We start from the raw sequence: 16,744 nt of genomic DNA, 5'->3' as shown, positions 1-16,744 counted from the left end.
TACACATACAACTTTGCAATCACATCGAAAAGTTTCAGCTGCTTGACCAATACTAATCTGGTTTTAGAGCGGGTCATAGTTCTGACACCGCTCTAATTCACATTGTTGATGACTCCCTGAGACTTCTTGACCAGAATGAACTGTGCCTACTTATTCTTCTTGATCTATCCTCGGCATTTGATGTGGTCAAACACGAACACCTGATTGATCTTCTGGAAAAAAGGATGGGGTTTGAGGGGTTAGTCTTGAATTGGTTTGTCTCATTCCTACAGAATAGAATGCAAAGAATCAAAGTGAACCATTCCCTCGCTAACAGTACACCAGTCTCAATTGGAGTGCCTTAAGGCTCCACACTCTCGCCCACGCTTTTCAACTTGTTCATGGAACCCCTCACCGAAATTCTGCAATGTTCAAACATACAATACCACATGTACGCTGATAACACTCAACTGTATATGAAAATGGCCTTGCTAGAATACATCAAAACTCTGAACTGAGGTCTTATGACAACTCAACAATGGTAGGCACACAATCACTTTATGCTCAATACTCTCAAGACCGAATTCCTCCTGATTCCCCCACCCAAACAACTTACGGCTCTCAACTGCGATCCTCATTTTGTTGAGTCTTTAGGCATAACTCTCTACAAATACCTGAATATGCAAGACCACATCAGTGCAACAACTAGGGGGACCAACCACCACCTCAACACACATAGGAAAATCAAGCCGTTCCTGCCTCCTGAAGACTTGTAGCTAGCAGTCCAGCCCCTAGTTATCTCTCGTTTGGGATACGGAATTGTGACCTTGGCTGGGTTGCCCAAAGCTAGACTGGACCCTCCTTATGGCCACTCTGAATTCTACTGCCAGACTTATCACTGGCTCACTAAAACATGATCACTTCGCATCTGACCTAATCCAGCTCAACTTGCTATCGCTCGTAGCTAGGATTAGGTTCAGGATTGCATACTTGACGTACAAAGGTCTTCATTATAACACCCCATTTACTTGGTGAAAAAACTCGAACAGTCTGGTGTGAATCGGGACCTAAGAAGCTCCAGCACTCTCCTGCTGATACCTCACAAATTCAAAAAGAAAAGAACATACAACTGCTCCTTCTCTGGTCTTGCCCCAAGAATTTGAAATGCTCTTACTCCGGATATCCGTTCTAACCCTTCAACCTCCTCATTCAAAAAACAAGTCAAAGGGTTACTCCTGAATACCCAGTTGCAACAATCGACCTGAAGACACCATAATTAACTTTGTCTTACAGACAACAGGGGTCTCTCATTCACTGATGTAATTTTTGCCAAGTTACATGTACCACATGTTTGGTTTTCTCTTTCTGTAACGGTGCTTGTTAACATGCTATATGTTTATTAAGCACGTTTTTTACTGACCAATCTTATCTGCTTCTGTTGTACTGCACTCTCATACCCTTAAGGTCATGTTCGCGCTATATAAAACCTTTCAAATAAATAAAATTGTATTCCCTATTTTTTTAACACATGTATTGGCTTTTTGCTTCATTAAAATTTGTCTTTGAAGCAGTATGGCCATTGAATGCTACATATAGTAAAGGTGTTTTGCAGAACATTGTTCAAACTGGTTACCTCTGTCTACTAACCAACAGTCATAGTTTTGAACGTTGACACGGAATATTATGCAAACATGGATTTATTCAATGAACAAGGCTTATGTACCTAATAAATGATTGTCTCAGCAACTCTGTGTTTTGATGGTTTTGAAGGCACTCTATCTTCACATACTACCTTTTCTCCTTAGCCACAACTGACGTCACCTGAGGCATTATCTGTTTGGTGTCACCAGTGCTACTGTAAGTTCCAGATTATCTAGAAATGCCAGTAGCAAATGTTTGGGGCCTAATTTAAGTTTCCAACCCCCCTCCTCTGGTAATGATCATATCACATTTGTCAAATATTTTCCCAATATAGCCCATCACTCTGTGTAATAACTATCCTTTTCCATCTTGCACCATAAATACGTCAGCATGTTAATACACCCCAGAACCTATCTTATGAAAAACATTCTTTCAAGACACTTATGTTGAACAAATCTTAGACTTTCACCTTTTGTAACCTCCTGCCATATATAAAGACTTCTCTTCATTCTATCTCTTCTTCGTCACTATTTCTCATTCCATAACTTCAAATATGTTAGTTTTAATTGAGAGTAATATACATAGTACATATAAGAGAGGTTTGATAATTCTATTGTAAATTCTCTAGTACATTTGGGGTTTGCAGTTGTTCAGTGGGGTCACCAGATGTAAGATGAAGTCGTTGTATGTTATATGATTGGTGGTACATGGAAAATAAATACTGTGCATTTACTATCATAAATGACTCCAATAAAGTCCCAGAATACTGAAACCATCATAAGTTAAATATCATTGTTCATCTGATTCCATTATGCTAATGGCGGCGTAGTGAGTAGGGACGGCTTCTACTGCTCCTGGTGATGGTTTCAGTATTAGGGGACTATATTGAGTCACTAACGATAGTGAGATCTCCATTACTGAGGATTTAGGTCATGACTATTCAGAGGTCCAGTATTAAATTCCTTATATACAAGTGAATTCATGATTTTGGTGGTGTGGTAGTCAGATGACTACGCCCTGAAGAGACCCTAACAATCAGACTGGGTCGAAATGTTGACAAACCCTCCCTTTTGGTTGACATGTACAATCACCATGAAGGGATTGTCTACTAGTTCACATTACCTTGTTACGAACTGTTGCAGATAATGTAGACCGCCATTGGGAATTGTATATTGTCTTGTGTTATGTATGATGCAAATAGAATCAGTATCTGAGCACTTTTTGGATGGAAACTAAACTTGTCCTGTGTTTCTTTTGTAAATTAACATTGGTTCACAATGGGGCGACTACTGTTCTTTGGTCCTACCTGACGCCACCTGCACCGCTTGCTTCTTGGGTCCGCGTTAGCTGCTCGTCTCCCTCCTGCCGCCGCCATCCCAACGCGGCCGCTGTTAGGAGGGGGACTACTTCCCCCAGCACCCCCAGCGGCGGAAGAGGAAGCCGCTTCCACCAGTCTCGCGCCTGGAGGCGCATAAAGATCAGCTGGACAACTGACCGAGTGGGCGACTACTATTCTTTGGTCCTACCTGACGCCACCTGCAACGCTTGCTTCTTGGGTCCGCGTTAGCTGCTCGTCTCCCTCCTGCCGCCGCCAGCCCAACGCGGCCGCTGTTAGGAGGGGGACTACATCCTCCAGCACCCCCAGCGGCTGAAGAGGAAGCCGCTTCCACTAGTCTCGCGCCTGGAGGCGCATAAAGATCAGCAGGACAACTGACCGAGTGGGCGACTACTGTTCTCTGGTCCTACCTGACGCCACCTGCACCGCTTGCTTCTTGGGTCCGCGTTAGCTGCTCGTCTCCCTCCTGCTGCCGCCATCCCAACGCGGCCACTGTTAGGAGGGGGACTACATCCCCCAGCACCCCAGCAGCGGAAGAGGAAGCCGCTTCCACCAGTCTCGCGCCTGGAGGCGCATAAAGATCAGCTGGACAACCGCCTCGCGGGTGGCGCCGGGCAAAGCCCGGGCAAAGCGCGGCCCGTCTGTGGCCGTCCGGGGTTGTACAAGGCTGGGCTGGGCCACCCCTCTAACCGGCACCAGACGTTTTCTGAGACTGTTCGTTCCAACACCTGGTCGGTTCTTGAGGTTTGCACTGTTAAGGACTTTCATGTTTTGATAGCTGTTGTTACAAACGTATTGAGGTTCCTGTTTTAGAATACGCTATGGCGAAAATCTACAACAAGGGCTCTATAGCGGGGGGGTCAGGGACCCTAGATGCTTATTTGAAAAAAGCTGAAAATGCCGTGTCAAAAGAAATTGAAATAGTGGAAAGAAGGTTGTCATTAGAGCCTTTTACCCAGCTCAATTCAGTTGTTTCGTCACAGGCTACCCATTCTATCGCTTCTGGGCCTGCTTTAGAGTCCTGTCCTGCCAGTGCCCCATTTTCGATGAACGTCTCTAGTCCCTCTCTTTCCCCCCCAGCCTTACGCACTAGGCAGTTAAAGATCCCTTCTGTTGCTCCTGTTAAAGTACCCAAGGGTAAGAGAAAAGCTACTCATGCCCCCAAAGGAAGCCGCCAACAAGCTAAACAACCTAGGAACAAAGATCCTGGTCAACCGGAAAGTAGTGTAGTGGTTGAGGCAACTCCTGATAAGGGAAATGGGCTTTCTGAGCATATGGCTCAAGGGGATGTAGCTACTATGAGGGACATATCGGTTGATTTGATTAAGCTGATGGACGAGCGATTGAGAGCGATTATATCGCCAGTCATGGATAGACTTAGTAAGATTGACGATAGACTTATTCTTATTGAACGTCATATAGCGGGTCAGAGTGCACCGGTGTTAAGGCCTAACCCATCTGATCTTCACCCCCTAAGTGCAGTTACATCTAGAGTGTCTGAACTGGTTGAGTCTATGTCGACTCCTGTTGTTGGCCCTATAAACCCCTTACCACCTGCTCGGGGAATAAACGGTGTTGTTAGCCCCGGGTCGAGGGGTCATACTGAAAGACTAAGTTCTCGGGGGTAGCTTACACGCAAGGATCGCCCTTTAAATTTGGCACCAGAGGCCTGCCCATATACGGTTATTCTGGCCAATGTCCCGAAAATTTGTGATGGCAAGGAAGAGCATTGGTCCTCCCTAAAAAATAAAGCCCTCCACTATTTGGCTGGTAAGACAGTCTTGGGGAGTCACCTCTTTGATTGTTTTAAAATGGTGAGAAGGGTTCCTTGGGTCGGGAAGTCCAATAAGACACTGAAGGGTGATTGTGTCGTTGTGAATTTTAGTTCCCCGATATAGTAGACCACATTTTGAGACAAGCAGGGTCTATTAGAATTCAACAGGACTACGTTAATGTTCTTCCATTGGGCTTTTTTTACCCACCTCTTTTTTTGGGGCCTGCCGGAATGAGAGAGCATACCTTTCAGCACGTCCCTGCAAGTAAAACATTGCTATTAAGTAATAGATACGAAGTCCTTAGCACTTTAGACGTTAATGACTGACTCAGGGTCGATAGAGTTTACACCCATAATGATGTATCCAGTGCAGTTTTTTCTAATTCCTTTGGGTCTTTACCTCCCAGGATACCTGCTGTGGATAATATTGTCAATTTCAGTGCTTCAATAGATAAAACTTTACCTCTACAGACAGAGCACAACATAAGAGCCACGCAGAGGTGCCCTGAGGAAGTTTCTGCAGTTGGGAGCGGAACAGCTCCTATCATTAATTTTGATAATTTGGGTGATGATTTGCCTAATTATGGAGTAGAAGTTGATCCACTACCTCTTTCATTTAATTTGGAAAATTGTATAACACAAGAGCGAGGGTGTGTAGGAGGCACTCCAGCAATAGATATCATTACTGCTTTATCATGGAATATTACTGGTCTTCGCTCTAAAAGAGGTGATCAAAACTGGAGGGCTTTTCTTTCCACTTATCATATAATTGCTCTGCAAGAAACATGGGAGGCCACAGATCCTTACTACCTGGATGGGTATCAGTCTTTTATCAAATACGCTGTGCCTTCTGTTATGGGGAGACCACGAGGGGGTCTTTTGTTACTATTCAGTCTAAAGTTATTATATAGCATGGAGCTGTTAGTGACCAATTCTCCTCATATTTTAGCGGTGAAAATGGAAGGTGTTAACTTGCCATCATTATTGGTGGTTAATTTTTATAACTCATTTACTAGACTTGATGAGTTAGAGCATCTTAAAGCACTGTTCACTTTTTTGGACGAGTACGATGCAATTAACGTTAAACCTTATTTGCTTTTACTTTTTGGCGATTTTAATATTCATGTATGTCATCTTAATTGTTTTGGAAATAATTATCACGATTTTTGCCCGCAAGAGGCTATCCACTTTGAACATTCTAAGGGTGGGATATATTTAGAGAGTATGGTATCGGCTTATCATTTACACATGCCTGTTCAAGACTTGTTGGTTCCTGTCCCTACGTTTACGGGTCAAGGCCGTGGTAGTACGATTGACTATATCTTCGTATCTCGCCTTTTGATTAACATACTGGGCACTTTTTGCGTTACGCAAAATGCCTTAAGTGACCACAATCCTCTTACTGTGGAAATCAAAGTTAAGGCCTTGAGGAATGATGTTCCCTTGCCTTTGATCTCCAACACAAATTTAGAGACTACTAGTCAGGGAAGACGAATGAGATGGGATGTTATTTCCCCGGCCGATTTCCTTGAAAACTTATACGAAAGTAATAAAGAGGATTTTAGTTTGTGTCTTTCGGTAGTGGCGCAATCGGGGGTTATTCTGGGTGCCTTTGATAGAATAACTAAACAAGTTGTGGGGAATCTTACCAGCCATGGGAGACCAAGGCCCACGAAATTTAAAAATTGGTTTGACCATGCTTGTTCTAGTGCTCACTTTGCTCTCTTATCGGCACTGAAAGAATCCGGTAAAAGACCTAGTAAGATAGCAGAGACAAGAAGATGTTATAAAAAAGCAATAAAGGACAGGAAAACTCAGTTAAGAAATAAGGCATGGGATGATTTGTCAGATGCAAGTATCCAGAAAAATAGTAGCCAGTTCTGGAAGGTGATTAATCGTCCTCTTTTTGATGAACTGGAGAATACTAACAAAGAGTGTCTCATCCCGCCAGATAGTTGGGTGGCTCATTTTAGTGGTCTTTACTCGGAGATTCAAGAATTTAATCCAGTAAACTATGCGGATAGTATATTAGCCTCTAGAATCCTTTTTAAGGAGGAAGAAGTCCTGGAGGCCATTGAGTCAATGGCAAAAGGTAAAGCCCCAGGACCGGATGGAGTTCCCGCAGACCTTTATAGGGCTGATCCAAGGTTTTGGGCAAAACTTTTAACTCGTGTTTTTAATGCTGCATCTGAGGCCGGTGCTCCTAAATCTTGGGGCAAAGCTGTTATTGTCCCTCTATTTAAAAAAGGTTCAAGAGAAGATCCGGCTTGTTACCGGCCTAACTCTCTCTTGGATTCTGCCATGAAAGTAATGGGTAAAGTTATCCTTGTCCGTTTAACAGTCTGGTTGGAGGAGAAATCTATAATCTCTGACCTACAATATGGGTTTAGACAAGGAAAGGGTACTGTAGGTCAATGCCTTAATTTACATCTCATTATTGGGAAATACACGGTCGCTAAGCAGGGGGACCTTCATCTAGCTTTTATGGACTTGTCCACTGCTTTCGATCTTGTAAATCGGCAAAAATTATGGGCCTTATTAGCCGTTTTGCGGCTTGATCCAGTATTGATTTCTTTTTTGGCTGTTATCCACGAGGATACTACCGCAGTCGTCCGCTATAGTGAAGATGGGAGTCAGACAGATGCTTGGCAGGTAAAGCGCGGGGTAAGACAGGGGTGCATCCTTGCCCCCCTACTTTTCTCGCTTTACATTAATAATTTGGGCGTGGTTTTAACCTCGGTTAGTAAGGATATTCCCAAAGCCGGCTCAAAAATGATCCCTGCATTACTATATGCGGATGACACTGTCTTGTTGGCAAGAACCGCGAGAGGTTTACAAGCTCTTTTAAATGGATTTTATGATTTTATGGTCTCTTTAGACTTATTAATCAATTTCAAAAAATCACATTCCATGTCAATAGGTACGGGGAGGGCGAAAAGGGTTCATTTTTCTGTAATGGGCAGGAATTAACAAAAGTGCAGACCTTCCCATATTTAGGGATTGCATTTGATGATAGAAGATCTTGGGTCATGCAATGCGCCCAGAAAAAGAATAACCTTGCTAGAGCAACAGGAGCGCTGGTGGGCTTTGCAAAGCGTTTGGGGTGTAAACCGCTTCCTGCTCTTATGAAAATTTATAGAGCTAAGTGTATTCCCATGGCCCTATATGGTAGTGAGGTTTGGGGTTATAAGGCCTCACCTGACATTCAAACTGTAGAAAATACTTTTTTTCGGAAACTGTTGTCTCTTCCTCCTTCTGCTCCAACTTTTAACATACACGAGGACCTGGGGGTGGGATATCTTACTGACCAAATATCTGTGGCCCCGCTATTAGGCTGGTTTAGAGTTTGGGCGCAGAAGCCACCAAATCTAAACCAACAAATTATTCTAGATTGTTTGTCCCTAGATGAAGCTATGTCTATCCCATGGATTAGCTATATTAAAAACAATCTGAAGTCACTTGGCTGTCTTGAATTGTTTAACAGTCCTTGTGCGCTGAGTAAAGAGAAAATCAAGGCCCTTAAGACCCAATTTTTTACTAGAGCGATGTTGTTGAGGGAAGGAGATGAGTTGGGGAAGCCGACAGTTAGGAGGTTTGTCATGCTAAGTTTAGGTGGTGAGATTCAGCCTTACTTAACCTATATTAACAAACCATTCCATCTGTTTTTGTTAATAAGGTTTAAACATGGCATGCTTCCTTGGCTTTTGGCCTACCCCAAAGGCTTTTTCAAAGAGGGAACTTTGGGGCCTTGTCCTTGTGACAACATTTCTGAACAAAATACGTTGCACATGTTATTTGTTTTGTAAATTTTACTCTTCTCAGCGTAAAAAATATATTCTTCCGATTGTTAAGAATTGTCAATTTGAGCAAGTGAGGCCTGCGCTGGCCTATCTACAAATGTTGGAGTCCCCTTTGATTTGTTTTGGGGTTGCTAGCTTCATCGTAGGTGCCATAAGATGTAGAAATAGGGTTCAGCCCATTTAGTAATTCCCCTCATTTTCCTATGTGTATTGTGCTTAACAAACTGTTGAAGATGGAATTTTGAAGGAGAAATGATTTTATAGATTGTAATATGGTTGAACTAATTGAAAGACATACTTTTACTGTACTTAGTGCCAAATTGTATAGTATTTATTTTTTGTGTTAAAAATATTTTGTAATTGCATTTACCTTTACAATGAATTACTGTTCTGTGCTTTGATGGTTTTAAAATTTTAACCGAATAAAGCAAACTTTGACTAGGACTATGAATACAAAATATATGAAAATACACAATGAATGAACATTTGGATCTCTCTAAGGTATACACAAGGTTTCCACCTTGAAATGAGTCCCACCAGACAATCGTTCTAGTAATACAAGAGAAAAAGGGGGCATTTTGGTCTCTAGTCACACATTGTGCAGTCTTCTTGAGGATCAGTTTATAGAGTTGGATCTCTTTTTTTATTCCCAGGAATTTCGGAGGATTTGGCTTTCCTGGTTCCAGGCTGCAGCTTCTTTCTTTTTGGGAAGGCAGACAAGCCAGAAGAGCGCAGTCTGGCTGAGAAACGGAAGCACCTGGGCTGGTTCAGGAAGAGGAAAGACTTTGACATGGAAGGAGTAAGGCCTGATGTGGGAGCAGTGCCGTCTAGACCTTATGGACTTACAGGTTGGCCACTTAATAAATCTATTGACTACCTTTATTACACACATCACAAACTGTGTTGCTATGTGTTGCGTAATAGTAGTTGTTTTAGCTACCCAATTCAGTGGATTCTGTTTCATCGCTCCGAAGAATGATATATTGCTAAGTTAGGACTGGCAGCTGAGGCCTTATTACAGTCAGTGCCACGGGGTGCAACTGGCATGGTCACCCATTTATTGTGGCATGGGGTACTCTAACATTACAGAAGGGGCCGCAGATGCTTGTGCGGTACCTTCTTGTATACAAATAGTGTTGGCACATGTACAGCTCTGGCGCTATCTTAAGAGGGCATTCCCCCGTGTGCATGGGGGCATGGCCCTACTCAAGTGAGGGCAGTACTTTGCCTTTGTGCAGTATTATGGTGCACCCTCTAAGGGGATCCCTCTGGAGCTGAGAAAAGGAGTTGCCATGAGATACCACCTTTCAGATTGGTGAAATCTCTCACTGCACTGCCCTGTGGGGGAATTTCTGGTCCCACCTTTAAGGTACATTTGGACGCCGCCTTCACTATGAAAGACAGAGCGGCTGCTTCAAACAGCCGCTCAGCTTTTTACTGAAGCCCCGCTCCTAGGGCCTGTGCAAGTTTATATCTTTCTTGGGGGTAGTGCATTATTAGTAATGGGGTGCACTGTCTCTGTTTCCGCCCTGCGCACCAATTTGAAGTTAGAGTGCACACAGGGACAGTGTTTCTATCTGTAATACAGCCCTTGATATTCAAGTCTGCCAGTTGGGATGCACTGAAAAATAACTGCAGCCAGCAAATAACCCACTGTGCTTACCTGATTATAGAGATTACTACAATTTAGTGTTCAAGTGGTGATAGACAACATCCATAAAAGGCTGAGTTGCTGGTCTGGATATGGGGCCATTGTAATTTGTACCTTACAACAACATATACTCTCATACTTGTTAATTGAGACTTGTGCTGCAGATATCAAGAATGCCAATCATGAAAAATAATGAGCTGGATCAGCATCTTTCTACTTGATTTAACAACATTAATTCAAGAGATTGAAACTTGGACAAAGATACCTGGAGAGCAGCATCTTAAACTCTAACTCTGCAACACCCTTTTCCCATCCTTGAGATCCTCAAATCTCTACTGCATCCTCAACGCATCTCGAGGTCTAAACCTAATTACTTATGATTCAGGAAATGCATTAAGACTGAAATATTCAGACTAGCTTTCTAATGGACTGCCTGGCTGATCAAGGGGTGAACATGAAACAGATCAGACATGGGCTAAATGTATCCAATAGGACTCCAACTTGTATTGTTTCATGTTCTTTTAAGTATTTTTATAATGCTATTTTTTCTAGTGCTCTGAATTAACCAATGGGTGCATGCAGTGGTTTACAAAACTCACAATAAGTAAATAAGGTGTCACAAACTGTTCCATATTATTATGGGAGTAAGAGATTAGGTGCCAGTTTGCTAATACAAAGTATACGATTTAAAAAGAGTTATATTTCAATAATGCTTGCCTCTTGCCTATTTATTACACAGACACCATTATGAGAAACATTCCTATAACAGCAAATTAATGCAAAATAGTCCTCTAAGTTAACACCTCGTATGATTCAAGCTTTTGCTGTGCTGGTCACATGCAGATGTTTGCAGCTGCACATAAATTATTGAGCTATTTTGCCATGATTGGAACTTGAGATCCACATTGTGGACTAGGATCGCTGAAAAAAAATGCATTAAAACCACTGAGAAATCTTACAAGGACATGTACATTTAACATTCAGGTTACACAGAGTGCTCTACAGCAGGCACAACAGGCACATTATCTTTCCAAACTGGTTGAGGTAACACACAGATTGCTTCAGTAAGTGTATTGACAACCTGAGATGCATTACCCACCTGAGTTATCTTACCTGATTTACAGGTGCTTTATTTCCCGAAAGTATCTTAATACACTTCCCAATGCTTCCTGCCAATTTGTAGGGTTCCTGCCAGGCGTATATTGTTAGTGTTTTCAGGTCTGGTTGTGATCCATTAAAATGCTGAGGGAAAGAAATGCCTTGTTGACTTCTCACTGTCAGGCACAAGGAAGGCACTCTTAACAGTGAGCAGGCTGGCGTACAGCACTCGGAGCTGCCTTCTATGCAACTGCTGCAGCCAACATTTGCCCACACGCAGGCAGCCTTTGGCCGAAGACCAGGGTAATGACCTGGACTAGGCTGTGATTCTGCCCAGAGGGCGATCTCAGCCATACAAAGCTAACATGCAGCACTGACTGGATGAGAAATCTCAGCCATCAAACAACAACTGGATTGGCAAGGTCAGCATGGTAGAGCAGAGGCTTACCATGCACAAATGAAGCAGCCTGGCAAAAACATGCGAAGTGATGCGATACATGTTGCTAAGTATGTGGAGGCTAGCCATGCATGTTGCTCAGCATCTAGAAAATGGCATATATTTCTGTGCATGCAGACTGTGACATTACCTGATGCCTGACTTGAGGAGGTTTGCCAAACCTCTTTCACCGGCTGTGGGCATGTAAAGGCTATCCATTCTTGTTAATGGGCATGTAAAGGCTGGTTATATCTGTTGCTGAGCACGTGGATCCTACATGATCTCGTTCTGGCTTTATCTAAGAATCCCCAATAATTCCTTCACATTTTTATCTATGTTATGGGCCCATTGTCATTTTTTAAGAATTCTTTTGTGGAGACTTTGAATCCTCCCCTACCCATTAAATTGGTGTTTAGATTTTTTCATGTTTTTACCAATGGTTCTAACCCAATGTGCTTCATAATGCACCATTTGCCCCAAACCTTTTTGGAAGAGAAACTCCAACTCCTTCGTATGTGTTTTAAATAATTTCAATCATACCATTTGGTTCTGCTTTTCTGCTTTTTTTTATTTGGTTGGAGAGAATGCCAAAACATCTTATAAATTGGTTCCCCGCAGGCCTTTTGGCCATCAAGTTCAGAGCTTACCTTAAGGTGGGCAGAATGGAAAGCTTATTTCCTGAATTATATTGCAGCTGTCGATGAGTCGAGTGGAATGTCTGCGGATCAGGAGAAAAGGATTTTATTACATTCATTAAGACTTCAAGACCAAAATGTTTAGAATCAGGTCACTTAAGCACCTCTTTCTACTGATATGAATGTGTTTACCCTATCTGAAAGAAACACGTTAGTGATCGATTCCTTACCTTAGAATTACACCCAGGCGTAAGACTGGTTCCGGAAACTTTTCGTCAGCAGTACCCCTGCACGTCGGTAAGCGTCGTAGTCGCCGAGATGTCGTCGCTGGAGCTACTTAGATGCGCCCACGCGTGCTGACGTCAGTTCTTTCTTTTTCTGCGCCAACAAGGGCAGATCCGGAGAGAGCGGTACCCCCAGTCACAGAGAGGTATTTTTGGGACGTTTGTCTCTGTTTTTCGAGTCTTAGACTCCTGGTGTATGGGGATGCCCGGTTTTAAGTCTTGCGCGGCTTGTCCCTGAACGATGTCGGTGACGGACCCGCACCGTGAGTGTCTCTACTGCCTAGGGCGCGACCACGACTCCGAGTCGTGCCCCGAATGCTGGACCATGGCTCCGAAAACTTTGCGGGAGGGGTCCTGAAAGTTGCTGGAGGCCTGGGAGTCGGCTCCACGCCGTTCAAGATCCCGGTCCCGTCTGAGGTCGAGGGACCGGTCGCGGAGCCGCCATCACCATCACCATCGTTCGACGAAGTCTTCGCACTCGCAGTCAGGTAAGGCGAAGCACAAGAAGCCGAAGAAGTGTCGTTGCCCTCCCCTAACCTGTCGCGTGACACGGCTGAGGGTGGTGCCACCCAACACAGCTCCGGCGGAGCCTAAGCAGTTGCCGATGGCCTATCCGCCCTTTCCTGTCTGCCATGGCATGAGTCTTTGGGCCGTCGGGCCCCGTTGGCACGCCTTCGGGCCCCGCGGGTCCAACTGGGGGTCCTCACTCTTCTATGTCGTCTGCTCCGGCCCGACGCCGTCGAAGACTCTGGTCTCGAAGCCGAGAGACCCCCATGGATCCATGCATGGACCCCAGTCGATGTCGGTTGGTCTCGTACGACCTCTACCAACGTCGACGACGCCGGCTGGCTCCCCAGCTGACGCCGTCCCCGACGTGGAGACGGTGCCTGAACGGTGTCGATCAACGCCGATTCCGACGCCATTATGGAATTTCCATCCCTTTCTCCATCCGCCGCCCTCTTTTCCACCTGTCTGTCAGGCTGGGGAGGACAGGGAGGACTGGGAGGGGTCTGAGGACCCTCTTGCAGCCCAGTGCGAGTTAGACCCGGACTGCAAAGAGGATTTGAAGGATGCAGGTGACTTGGATTTTACTCCAGAACCTGGCACACTGTCTCCTTCTACCGTGGCTATGGAGGAAGGTGGTACATATTCTATGGTGTTGCGTAGAGCAGCTGAGGCTCTCCACCTCGAGTTCCCTACAGTGGCCGTCAGGACTAACCTCCTGACAAAAGTGCTCCGGCCAGCGTCTTCCTCAACGGAGCTGCTCCTGCCCTTTAATGACGCACTTTCTGACGTTCTTTTGGGCACCTGGTCCAGGTCCAACACAAGGGCTCCTGTGGATAAGAACGTGGCCTGACACCATCGCCCAGCCCCGGGCGAACCCATTTTCCTCTCCCAACACCCTACCTCTGAGAGCTTGGTTGTCCAAGCCTCTGCGTCCCTAAGTGCATACCCTTCCGCACCTCCGGACAGGGAATCCAAGAAACTGGAACAGTTTGGGAAGAAATGTTTTACTTCCGCCAGTTCAGGGCTGTGGTCTGTGAATACCGCATGCCTCTTTGGCTGTTATTCACATTCTGTGTGGGACACGGTTGCGCAGGTGCTGCCTCAGTGTACGGAGGAGACTCGGACGGTGCTCTCCCAGGCTATTGCTGAGGGGAGAGACTCAGCCAAGTTCACAATTCGTTGTGGTCTTGACACCGCCGACTCTCTAGGCAGGGTGATTTCCGCGGCAGTGGCGCCACGCCTGGCTGAGGACAATTGGCTTCTCCAGGGATGTCCAGAACACTTTAATGGGCATGCCCTTTGATGGCACTTGCCTTTTTGGCAACAAGGTAGACAGTGCGTTGGAGCGTTTTAAGGACTCGCGGGCTACGGGCAAGTCCTTAGGTCTTTCAGCCACGCACACTCCTTCCGCTTCTGCTTTTCGCTCCTTTCGTGGCAAAGGAAGGGGCGCCCAAACAAGTTTGTTTCAGAGCCACAGGCCTGCGCAGCAACAGTCTCAGTGCAGCCGCGGACGTGGGACCTGCAGAGGTGGGTCATGGGGCCAGTGGGATGGTCAGTCCATTAACTCCCCTGCCGCCACTCCCTCCAAACCTTCTGTTTCAGGCCCACCAAACACCAGTGGGTGGCAGGATTCGCCATCCCCTCCCCCACTGGCGCACCATCATTTCGGACAGGTGGGTGTTACAAATAGTGCGAAGGGGCTACCCCACCAGTCATGCCACCTCAGTACCACCGCATGTCAGGGGATCACTTGGCACTGCTCCAGCAGGGAGTTGCGGCCCTCTTGGCCAAGGAGGCCATTGAGCGCCTTCCGACGCCAGAAGTAGGTTGTGGTTGTTACTCCCACTACTTCGTGGTTCCAAAGAAGGACAAGGGCCTGCGTCCTATCTTAGACCATCGGAACATCAATCACTTCCTCCGGAAGGTGAAATTCAAGATGCTCACACTTGCTCAGGTCCTGTCTGTCCTGGCCCGCAAAAGTGGCTGGTAGCGTTGGACTTGCAGGACGCGTATTTTCATGTCCCCGTCCTGCCGGCCCACCGGCATTACCTGCAGTTTACGGTAGGCCACGAGCACTTTCAGTTCACCATGCTCCCATTTGGCCTTACCAGCGACCCTCGGGTGTTCACGAAAGTGATGGCGGTGGTCGCAGCTCATCTGTGCAGATCAGGGGTTTCAGTCTTCCCCTATCTTGATGACTGGCTGTTGAAGGCGGGCTCGCCCAGGCAATTGTCTCGCACCTCCAGACTACGGCTGACCTCCTGCATTTGCTGGGGTTCTCCTTCAACGTGCCGAAGTCACACCTGATTCCCTCTCAGAAGCTCCTCTTTATCGGAGCAGTTCTGGACACGGCGCAGTTTCGGGTTTATCCTCCCGAGCAGCGAGTCCGGGACATGCTGGCTATGATTCCGATCTTTCAGTCCTGGTCCTGGGTTTCGGTCAGGATGACCTTGAGGCTGCTGGACCTCATGGCCTCCTGCATCCTGCTGACCAATTATGCCAAATGGCATATGCGGGCTCTGCAGTGGGAACTGAAGTTTCAGTGGGCGCAGCATCAAGGGGACCTGTCCGAGCACGTCCAGATCTCGGAGGGCACTGCAAAGCAGTTGCAGTGGTGGCTCACGGACCAACATTGGGTCAGTAGCAGATCCCTCACCCTTCCCCAACTGGAGCACACAGTGGGGACGGATGTGTCCCTCCTGGGATGGGGCGACCATATGGGAGAGGTGGAGATCAGAGGGCTCCGGTCTCCGGTGGAGTCCAGGGTCCATATCAATCTTCTGGAGCTTCGGGCGATCATACTTGCACTGAAGGCATTCCTTCCCTCTGTCAGGGGGAGAGTAGTGCAGGTGTTCACAGACAACACCACCGCCATGCGGTATTGCAACAAGCAGGGCCGGGTGGGGTCATGGACCCTATGTCAGGAGGCTCTGCGTCTCTGGACATGGCTGGAACGTCAAGGCATTTCTTTGACTGTTCAACACTTGGCAGGTTCTTTGAATGCCAGGGCGGACAAAGTCAGCTGCAGGTGCATGATGGATCATGAATGGCGTCTTCACTCGGAGTTGGCGCAAAGCCTCTTTCAACAGTGGGGAGAGACTTGGTTAGATCTATTCGCCACCGAAGAGAACGTGCAATGTCCTCTTTTCTGCGCGTTGAAATTTCCAAGGCGGCACTCGCTCCGCGACGCTTTTCGTCACGAGTGGAGCTGCGGTCTGTTGTACGCTTTTCCGCCTATACCACTTCTACCCAGAGTGCTGAAGAAGATCAGGCGCGACCGGGCTCCAGTCATTCTTGTGCCCCGGACTGGGCTCCAAGCGTTTGGTATCCTGAGCTACTCAGTATGAGCATGGATTCCCCAATCCGACTGCCTCTTCGGGAGGATCTTCGGTCACAGCAGCAGGGGATGGTCCTCAACTTGAACCTTTCCAGTCTCCACCTACATGCGTGGAGATTGAGCGGCGACAGTTGATTCCATTTGACTTGCCTCCCGAAGTCTGTGATATCATTCTGGCTGCCAGGCGTCACTCCACTAAATTGGTATACGCCTGCAGGTGGAAAAAATCTGTAGCATGGTGCATAGCAAAGGTTGTGGATCCCCTT

General features: G+C 46.3%; 1 protein-coding gene and 1 long non-coding RNA gene across 8 annotated transcripts in view; one reads left to right on the top strand and one right to left on the bottom strand.

Moving 5' to 3' along the window:
- Positions 1-12,435, bottom strand: part of LOC146857941 (uncharacterized) — a 145,419-nt gene extending 132,984 nt beyond the window's left edge. The window contains exons 1-2 of the long non-coding RNA XR_014979970.1: positions 12,363-12,435; positions 11,295-11,423 (exon numbers count right to left, since the gene is read on the bottom strand). This is a non-coding gene — a long non-coding RNA (uncharacterized LOC146857941). The remainder of the gene's footprint in view (positions 1-11,294; positions 11,424-12,362) is intronic.
- FTCDNL1 (formiminotransferase cyclodeaminase N-terminal like) overlaps positions 1-16,744 on the top strand; it is a 277,966-nt gene that overhangs the window by 159,445 nt on the left and 101,777 nt on the right. For all 7 annotated transcript variants that reach the window (XM_085648680.1, XM_085648682.1, XM_085648681.1 and 4 more), the window contains one exon: positions 9,184-9,378. In XM_085648680.1, the coding sequence (XP_085504806.1) occupies positions 9,184-9,378 (195 nt within the window). The remainder of the gene's footprint in view (positions 1-9,183; positions 9,379-16,744) is intronic.

The sequence above is a fragment of the Triturus cristatus genome, chromosome 3_2 (genome assembly GCF_964204655.1).
Source record: "Triturus cristatus chromosome 3_2, aTriCri1.1, whole genome shotgun sequence".
Taxonomy (NCBI): Eukaryota; Metazoa; Chordata; class Amphibia; order Caudata; family Salamandridae; genus Triturus; species Triturus cristatus.
This window is presented reverse-complemented; position numbering and strand designations above follow the sequence as displayed.